General features: G+C 22.9%; 3 protein-coding genes across 4 annotated transcripts in view; 2 read left to right on the forward strand and 1 right to left on the reverse strand.

Moving 5' to 3' along the window:
• The window catches only part of LOC102678871 (putative uncharacterized protein DDB_G0286333), a 3,669-nt gene extending 1,667 nt beyond the window's left edge, over positions 1-2,002 (forward strand). The window contains exon 2 of the mRNA XM_006607676.2: positions 243-2,002. Coding sequence (XP_006607739.1) covers positions 243-1,717 — 1,475 coding nt within the window. The 3' untranslated portion in view covers positions 1,718-2,002. The remainder of the gene's footprint in view (positions 1-242) is intronic.
• Positions 2,003-3,403: 1,401 nt separating this feature from the next.
• On the reverse strand, positions 3,404-8,417 carry LOC102672467. Of its 2 annotated transcripts, none has more exons than XM_031509020.1 (7): positions 8,233-8,417; positions 5,963-8,130; positions 5,713-5,875; positions 5,474-5,634; positions 5,194-5,407; positions 4,226-5,071; positions 3,404-4,150 (listed from the first exon to the last, which is right to left on the reverse strand). In XM_031509020.1, the coding sequence occupies exons 1-7, from the start codon at positions 8,309-8,311 to the stop codon at positions 3,507-3,509; spliced, it is 4,275 nt and encodes a 1,424-aa protein (XP_031364880.1). In that variant the 5' UTR covers positions 8,312-8,417; the 3' UTR covers positions 3,404-3,506. The 2 variants fall into 2 exon arrangements, with proteins under 2 accessions (XP_031364880.1, XP_006607776.1); XM_006607713.2 differs by having other exon boundaries at positions 3,507-4,150; positions 5,963-8,125; positions 8,228-8,417.
• A 205-nt stretch (positions 8,418-8,622) lies between these two features.
• LOC102678738 (eukaryotic translation initiation factor 3 subunit H) lies at positions 8,623-9,921 on the forward strand. The gene is made up of 2 exons (XM_006607675.2): positions 8,623-9,025; positions 9,104-9,921. The coding sequence occupies exons 1-2, from the start codon at positions 8,763-8,765 to the stop codon at positions 9,849-9,851; spliced, it is 1,011 nt and encodes a 336-aa protein (XP_006607738.1). The 5' UTR covers positions 8,623-8,762; the 3' UTR covers positions 9,852-9,921.
• The last annotated feature ends 256 nt before the right edge of the window (positions 9,922-10,177 follow it).

Consider the following 10,177-nt stretch of genomic DNA (forward strand, 5'->3'; position numbering starts at 1 on the left):
TTTATAAATTTATATGAAAAATATTTCATAATATATATTCATATTTTAATTATTAATAGTTGGTACATTAATAAATTTAATTAAAAGTGTTTTTCCTTATTTATTTAACACAGAAGAGATGTTGATTTATATATTTTTAGATGATAAAAATCAATAAAAAAAATAACAAATAAAAAAAATATTTTTATATATTTTTGTTATATAAATAAATTATTATTATTAATTATAAATTATTATTCTAGGGGAACGGCCATATCCATGTGATTATCCTGGATGTACAAAAGCTTTTACACAATCAGGACAATTAAAAACCCACCAGCGATTACATACTGGAGAAAAACCATTTTTATGTACAGAACCTGGCTGTGAAATGCGATTTACACATGCTAATAGACATTGTCCAGATCATCCATATGCTACTCTTACACGATCTGATGATTTTGTGTTAAAACCAGTATCAGAAAATACTGAGTTACCTCATGATGTTACCAGATGGCTAGAACGTTATAAAATGTCCAGAGAAAGGGAAGATAGAACACCTACAGGAAAGAATGAACGTAAAAAAAAAACATGGAAGAGTAGTTCAGAAAATCATAAAAGAGTTAAATCTAGAAAAGGTTTGATGATGGATGCAACAGGGGAACAAGAAAATTTAGATTGTAAGCAGTCTAATCAAAGATTGTATTGTGGAGAAAGTCAGGATAGTCAAGAAGAAAGTCAAGATGAAGATCCAACAGTATTACAAACATCTGAAGATGAAGAAATAGGAACAAAATTAGCAATTACTCCTTTAAGAAGACCATTAGATAGACTTCAGCCAAAAAAAAGGTGGTTACGTGAAGCTTGTTTAGAACAACAATTAGCAAAACCTTTAAATTGGGACACTAAATCTATTAATGTACCTTCAACTATTTCATTTAAAATTAATGATAATCAAATGCATTGGAGTTCACCTGTTCATAATTCATCTACTTTGTTAGATAATTCATGTTTAAATGCATGTAAAGAAATTGAACTTACAAAATCAGATGTAGATGCCTCTTATGCATCTGCCCAAATATGGGATACAAGTGTAGAAAATGAATCTCTAGAGCCACCAGTAAAAGAAGAACAAAAATATATATTTCAAACATCAAATATATTGCCTCAAAGTAATTGGAATTCTTCACATCATGTGAATAATTTTTCAGATGATATAAATCAAATAAAAACTAATATTAATCATTCTACTTGTAAACTTGAGTCTTCTGAAAGTTCAAATAATATATATTGGAATAATAATTTAACAAATGAAATATCTAAATCTCCACTGAATCAATCCAATATAACAATTCAGGATTTTGGTCAAAAAAATATTTCCAAACAAAATACATTTATAAATTCTCATATTAGCGAAAATGTAACAAGGCCGACTGTTTTGATGTTAGCTGGAAGTTTTAATAACAACAACAACAACAACAATAATAACAATAATAATAAAGATACTATTTCAAAATTATCACCAATAAAATCTGAAACAGGATTAAAAGTAGTTGTTGTTAAGCAGGAGGATAATATTATCAAGTTACCAATTCCAGAGGATAGTCAAAAATGGTTAGGAGCTTTAGCTTTGATGGAATTAGCTAAAAATCAAGAAGAGACAGGAAGAAATGTGAATTTTAAACAGAATAAAGATGAATTCTATGTTAACTCTGAGCTGAATTATACCCATTTATAGACTGTGATTACTGGCTATTATAGTTTCATATTATTTTTGTATGGCAGAAAAGAATAAAAATGCATTTATTGTCATAAAGAAGTTCATTTTTGAACATGATAATGAAAAATTCTGCCTTTCTTGTTACATTATCAAATAGCATTTTTTACAATTTTCTTTGATATTTTTCTAATTACATTATAATGTTACAGTTTATTATGTTGACCATTTATTAGTATTTTACTACAAAACTACATGTTATGACTTTATGCCATTATTAATATTAAGAGTAAAAATCTGAAAATATTTTTTTCTTTTTTTCGTTTCTGATCTTTTTGTTCTTTCTTTTTAAAAAAAAATTAATATGTATGAAAAATACATATTTCTTTTCGTAAATTTAATTCTGCAAAATATTTTTAATTTGATAAAATAATATTATAAAGTTTCAATTTCATATAGATATTACTATTGTACTTGTATTTGTATACAATATACCAAAGTAATTTTCATAAAAAATTTTTCTCAACTTATGTAAACAATGAGTATACAACTTTAACATTTAAATATATGAAAATATTTTTTATTTATTTCAAAATTTTTATCAGAACAAAAAAAGAAAACAAAATAAATTATATAAAAAATTAAAAATTATTCTATATATATTTAAATTATACTTTACAAATCTTATTTGTGTTTGTTATTAATACATAATTTACCATTTAATGAAATTTCTGAAAAGATTGTTTACAATAAAAGTTCTTATATACTTTTAATTTTAAATATATATAAAAATAGATTATTTGCTCATTCATCCAATTTGACAGAAATTTTAAAAATTATTTTCTTTTCATCAATTATTTTTGCATTCAAGTTATATGCATTTGAAAATATCTCATATAACTGTTAACTTTGCATTTATTTAATTGTTTTCATTAACATTCATTATATCTTTATATTAATGCAAGAGAAAATTTTGATATAATTGATATTTTAATGCAATTTTCTACATTTGATTTTTCATTTATAAAGTTATAAAATATTACATTTTCCTTTTAGATAATGATGAAAAAGTTTATTTATTATCATACTATATAATAATAAAAAAATTGTGTGATATTTAGAATATTAGAAAGATTTACAAATAAATTTTTTTTCCAAAATATGAATGAAGTTTGTAAAGTATTTAATTGGAATAAATATGATTATTATTTATAAAATGTTACAAAGGAAAAGTAATAGATATACATAAGATAAAAAACTTTCATTTGTAATATCATTAATTATAATTTTAACTCCTATTTTTTACTAGATGTGTACATATGTGAAATATTTTAATAAATATTTTTTAAAATTTTATAAGATGTATTTAATTAATTCATAATATATAAAATATAATTAAAAAAAATTTTTTTAAATAATTTTTGATACTTTTCACTATAAAATAATTTTAATCTTTGATAAAATACATAATACCAATGTATATAATCTAACTTTTAATATTTAATATTATATATAAAATATTAGCAATTCTATTACAAAATTATATTATAATAACTTTTCTTTTAATTTTTTAGTTTATACATTATATAATTTTTTGTTTAAAATATTAAAATTTCTAATAATATTTTCATTCATAGTATTTTCATTCATGGATCTTTTTTTAATTGTTTAAATTATTTTGTTGTAATTATTTTATATTTTCTTCACTAATTCTATTGTTTTTTTACCATAATAAAATATCTGTTGTATACAAAAGATAGAATTTTTCAGAAATTTCAAATATTACATTTTTTTGTTCATTTGATCAATACTATCTTTCTTCATTAATATCAAAATCTTTAAATAATGCAATTATTTGATTAATTTTATTACAATCGATCGAAATTATTTTTTTTGAATTTCGAGTTTTTCTAACATTTTCTTGTGAAATTGTATTCACTTTAAGATTTTCTATTGCATTGATTAATTTTCGCATATTTTTAGTTGTTGCTGGTTCATCTATCTTATCTACTATTTTATATAAATATTCTGATATATCTGGTGCTAACAATGCGATCTTTTCAATTATTTCTTTTATTGAAACATTCGAATTGTGTTTTTTTATATCAATTAACTCCTGTAATAACAAATTAGCTTTGAATTGATTTGTTTCCTCTTCTGTTTGATTAACAGTAGCAGAATATTCTTCATCTAAAATTTTTCTTCTCGTTAATTTACTACATGATTTTGTAATTTTATATTCTGATGATGACAAAGAAACATCTTCATCATCGCTGAAGTTCATATTAACTTTGGTTAATTTTAAAAGAGGAGGAGTTCGATTACGTCGGAGAGTAATAGGTTTTTTCACACGAGTATTTTTAATAGTTGGTGTTACACAAATAGTTCCTTCAATATTCACGCTTTGCACATATTTACTTATATCGATATCGGAAGAATCAGAAACCATAAATTCTGCAAAAAATTTAAATATAATTTATGTTTTCAAATATATAAATATTTTTTTTATAATTATATGTAAATATTTACCCGCGTCGTCAGAAGAATTAAATATTTTTTGAAAACGATAATCAAGCATTAATTCTTCAACAGCCATGAAAATTGGATGTCCTTTCAATTTATAAATATCGCATAAATGAACCACTAATGACATAATGCTTATTATTTTTTCTTGCTTTGTATGAAAATAACTTCTTAAGAAGAAAGAAAAGTTTATTAATAATAATATATAGTCTATACTGTAAAAACGTTCTTGCCAAGGGAAATATTCATTATTATATAATTTTTTTGTTTTCATCAAGTTTTCTTTTATCTTAAATGCTCCATGAAAGTGTTGCAATGAGGCTGTGATATTTTTTTGTAATGCATACAATTGTGCTCTGATATGTGTACTTATAAATACCAAATAATGATATGATATATTTTGACAGATATAACAATTACAGCCTTTATGGTATATAAATTCAGGCAAATTGAATACTTTATTTTGAAGAATTGGAGAAGTATTATTTTGGGGAATGTCTCTGATAGGATCTATAGCTCGGGTTGGTGTTATTAAAACATTTTCTGGATTGATTTTTGAAATATTACTGTTCATAGATACCTTAAATGTTTCAATATTTAAAATATGTTCCAATCCTTGAAGTTTTATTTCACAGTCACTTAACTGTTCACGTGATAAATCAATGTAACAGAGGCATTTTAAAATTTCTGCAACTCTTATAGTTGCTCCCAAAATTTGTGCAGTTTTTAGTCGTCGTACTAAATGGGCACTGATTTCTCGAAAAGATAATAAACTATTCATTCGGAGAGATAAATTAACAGTTGTAGATAATAGAATATCAAGTCCAAAAAGATGTTTATCTTGTGGTTTCCCTAAAAAAATATTGAAATATTAAAAGATTCATATTATTTTTTTGAATTTTAGTATTTTAAATAATTTCTAAATAAATAATTTAGTATTTTAAATAATTTCTAAATATAAATAAAAAGTTTACATTTTCTTATAGAAAGTTCTTCATTTAAATTGACTAGAGTATATAAAGTTTCAACAATGTATCGAGTATATTCTTCATGTTTAATAGTTTCTTTGTACAAGTAACAATTGTACAAAATTCTATCAAGACTATATAAATATACAGCTATATTACTGAAGAAAGAAATTCCTGGTAGTTTCCTGGATTCATCAAGTAACTTTCTAGCTTCATCATACTAAAAATAAAATATAAAATAATTACAATATTTTTAATTGTCCATAATACATATTAATAAACTTACCATATTACATTCAAAGTAAAAATCTGATAAACTTATCCAAAAAATAGCAATTGCGTAAATTGTGTCTTCATCATTAGTATCTTTCAATTTAAAGGCAAGGTTTTTAGCAGTAGTAATCCATTCGTAATTGATATGTCTCAATGATATGCAACGTCCAATAACTAATGATATTTTGATTAAAATTTTATATTTTTTATATATAATAAATTAAAAAAATAAATTTCAATTTTTATAAATACCATAAATAATTGTTGAATTGTCTTGTAATTCAAATGCTAATGTATATGCAAATTTCCATATATTGATTTCACATTCTTGATATCTGTACAAATGAGCATATTCACCCGCTATTATTAATGTTCGTAAAGTTATTAATGGTTCGTATCCATTCGTAATTTCTTTCTATTAACAAATAATAATAAATTAATTTTATAAAAATATATATATATATATATTAAACTTTCATTCATTCATTAATACTAAACTTACTAAATTTTGCTTTAAATATTTCCCCCATTTTTTTAATGCTGTTTGTAGATACATCATAAGTCTAGAATCTTCTTTAATATTTATCATGCTATAAGCTGGGATTACATCATGAGATTCATTCTCCCCAATTTCATTTAATTTTGTAGTATATAATGTAAATTTCATATTTTCTATTTCTTCTTGAGTCTTTTTATTTACTATACGTAATTGTGTTACAAAAATATAAAATTCTAAATTGCCTTGCAAATATAAAACAGATTTATCTATCTTAATTTGTTTCAAACTTGAAAGAGCTTCTTTAATATATTCTAAAATATCTTCATTGTAATCAAAATGTAATGAATGATATACTAACATTTGTACCACACGAGCATATTGTATCGGATTTGTTTGTAATGTTTTCATTTCATTAAGAACTTTTTGAATAGCAGCAGTAAGATTAACTTTTGCTTCTTGCAAACCTTTTGCCTCTTTTAAACATATTTCAATGAGATCATATTTTGATAATTCAATAAATAATCCTAATTCTTCTATCTTTGATTTATCTTTCTGTAAACAGGCTAGTATGGTCATTTCCATAATTTCTTTGGAAGTCACTGACTTATGTTTTATATTTGCCCACATTCGAAATGCTTTTGAATCTGGATCATTATAGCTCAGTAGAGCATTTAATGCAGTTGCAGTCATTGCTTCTCTATACATATTATGATTATAATGAAGAAAACTTATTCTATGTAATGTAAAACTAATAGGATTCTGAAGATTAATATACTGTGATTTTGATTCAATTCCATCAAATTGTATAATAGAAGTAAACAACAAGGAAAATAAAGATACACTTTCTTCATAAAAACAATCAGTCATTATACCTAAATTATAAATCAAAGCACTAGAAGTAGACCATAAATATGTCCAGCATTTGCATTTACATTTTTTCATTTCATGAATGAATATTATATTTTGTTCAAAAAATTTTCTAATAAGTATATAAATATCCTTTGATAGATCACTTTTAGGAAATTTGCTAATGAAATTGATACATGTAGTTTTTACCACTACTGCATTATAAATATCTTTCTTAACCATACAATTTTCATTTTGACAAGATTTACATTTGTCTGATGTTTGCTTAAGAAAACATATACTGATATGTCCAATTAACTTTATTGTTTCTAATAATAAATCATTTTTTAGATATATCTTTTTCTCAATTTTTATACATGTTTCCCAATATATAAACAAAGTTTGTAATATCTGAACAATACTAAATGTCATCCATTTAACAGGACCTATATATCCATATTTATTTGTAAGTTTTAAATAATTATCATTTAATTCTTGAATTTTTTTAACACTATTTATTAAATTATCAATTGGTTTCACAAATGTAAGGCACACAGATTCAAAGAATAGAAAACACTGATAACATTCTTCATCATCTATTAAAATTTTTTTGAAATAATTACTTATAGTACTTAAAATATTTAATACTAATTTTTGATTAATATTTTCACAAATAAATCTGCTTGTTATATGAAACATATGACGACATATGACATGTTTATCTTCAATATTTAAAAATAATTTTATTTGTAATAAATAATCAATAATAAATGCATAGAAATCAGAAAAATATGTATTTGGTTTTATATTTATCAATGCAATTTTATCTAAATACGAACTAATTTTTGTAAGTAAAGGCTTAGTAGGATTTTTATATACAATTTGTATTATTTCCAATTCATATTTAATGATATTTCTTAATTGTAAATTATGTTTCAAATTTAATAAATCTTGTTGTAAAATGATAAATTCATTATTAATTGCATTATGCCATAAATAAGCTATCTTTATTAATATATCACTCACATTGTCAGAACAATAAGAATGTAATGTTTCTGTTTTTAAATAAGAACATATATTATATGCCTCATTAAACATATACATTGTTAATAAACAACGAATTATATGAAATAAACTGGAAACAAATCTATTATTATCTGGTACATCAATCAAATTTGAACATAAAGTACAAGTCAATTTATATATTTCTTTTCCTATGGCGTAATTTTGTTTATCACATTTGTCTGCAGTATGTGAAAGATATAATAATAGTTTGAAAATATGTTTATTAATTTTTTCATTTTGATTAAGTACATTTGCCTGTAAAAATGAAGTATGAAATTCATTTATTTAAAAAAATATAAAATTTATAATTCATTATTAAAACAATGAATGAAATTTTATTAAAAAAATATTTCAAACCTGTATATCTTCTGTTACATCATTTAATTTTTCTGTTTGAATTAGTATAATCCATTTTTTTATTTTTCCCTCTATATAATCCATTTTTTTCAATTAGTATTAAATTTTACAACCAATTATATACACAGTAAACCAATAAAGAAGGTTGCAGATCATTTCACATTTACGCGGTAGAAATATGTCATAAAATAAATGTATATAGTATATGTAACTTATACTCACATAGTATCAAAATTTTTGATTTATTATAATCATTATTTAATCATGATTAAATATTACAGATATGGAAATTAATTCTTTTTATTAAAAATATTATTTTTTATATTAACAAAAATTTTAATATTAAAATTTACATTAAAGTATTATACTATAATATTAAACGATTAGTTCCATATCTATACTATTTATTTTTCTATGCTTTGCTTTTTTAAGCATTAGATTAGATTCTTTTTAACTTAACTTAGATTAATAGAAAAATAGCTGAAATCATATGTTTAAAAGTTTATTTTAAATCAATACAAATTTTTAATTAAAAATGAACTCAAGAACTCAAACCAGAAGAATTCCTGAAGTAGAGCCAAGAATAGATTATGTGCAATGTGACGGATTAGTAGTCATGAAAATGGTAAAACATTGTCATGAAGAATCAATGAGTAATATGGATGTTGCTCAAGGAGCTCTGCTCGGTTTAGTTGTTCAAAATCGTCTTGAAATTACGAATTGTTTTCCTTTTCCTAAAAATGATGAAATTATGGACGAAGAAGAATATCAACTTGCTATGATGCGTCGTCTTCGTTGGTAAATTATATTCAACACTTTCAAAACTATTTCTATATATGATAAATAAATATAATTTTTAATTTATATTTTTTTCAGGGTAAATGTTGATCATTTTCATGTTGGATGGTATCAAAGTGCAGATGTTGGCAATTTTTTAAATGTATCTCTATTAGAATCACAATATCATTATCAAACTTCCATTGAAGAATCAGTGGTACTTATATATGATACAGCTAAGTCAGCTAGAGGTTTTTTGACATTGAAAGCATATAGACTTACTCCACAAGCTATACAAATGTATAAGGAAGGTGAATTTACACCAGAAGCATTACGTACTTTAAAAATTGGTTATGAAAATTTATTTATTGAGATTCCAGTTGTGATAAAAAATAGTAATTTAACTAATATAATGATGTCTGAATTGGAGGAAATGATTCCAGAAGAGGAAGGTACCAAATATTTAGATCTTGGAACAGCTACAGTCTTGGAAAATCAATTACGTTGTTTAATGGATCGTGTAGATGAATTAAATCAAGAAGCTATGAAATTTAATAGATATCAACAACTAGTTGTTCGTCAACAACAAGAAAAAAATAGACTTTTAGCTAAAAGGGCTCAAGAAAATGCTGCTAGAGCTGCAAAAGATGAACCTCCATTACCAGATGATGATATAAACAAATTAATGAGACCATTACCTGTTCCACCTAGATTGAATCCAATGATTGTTGCTGGACAGATTAATACATACAGTGAACACATTTCACAATTTTGTGCTCAAAGTTTAGCAAAATTGTACATTACTCAAAGTCTTCAAAATGCCAAGGAATCAAAATCCTCACATTAAATTATTTCTATGACTGTAATTTAAAAGTTTATAATAAAAAAATAATACTTAAAATAATAAAATTTCATAAGAAAATATATTTTCATATTTAATCTTCTTTTTTTTAACATTATTATTATTATTATTATTTCTATTTTTGAAAATTTTTATTGTCTATAGAAAGGAAAACTTCAAAAAAATTTTATTCTTATAAAATTATTGCTTTACATATTAAATATATTTTATATTATATTGTACATGTTATGACATATATATATATATATAATATAAAATACATACATATAATATAAAATATATATATATATATATATATATATATTATATAA

The sequence above is a fragment of the Apis dorsata genome, unplaced genomic scaffold (genome assembly GCF_000469605.1).
Source record: "Apis dorsata unplaced genomic scaffold, Apis dorsata 1.3 scaffold_10, whole genome shotgun sequence".
In the NCBI taxonomy this organism is placed as follows: domain Eukaryota; kingdom Metazoa; phylum Arthropoda; class Insecta; order Hymenoptera; family Apidae; genus Apis; species Apis dorsata.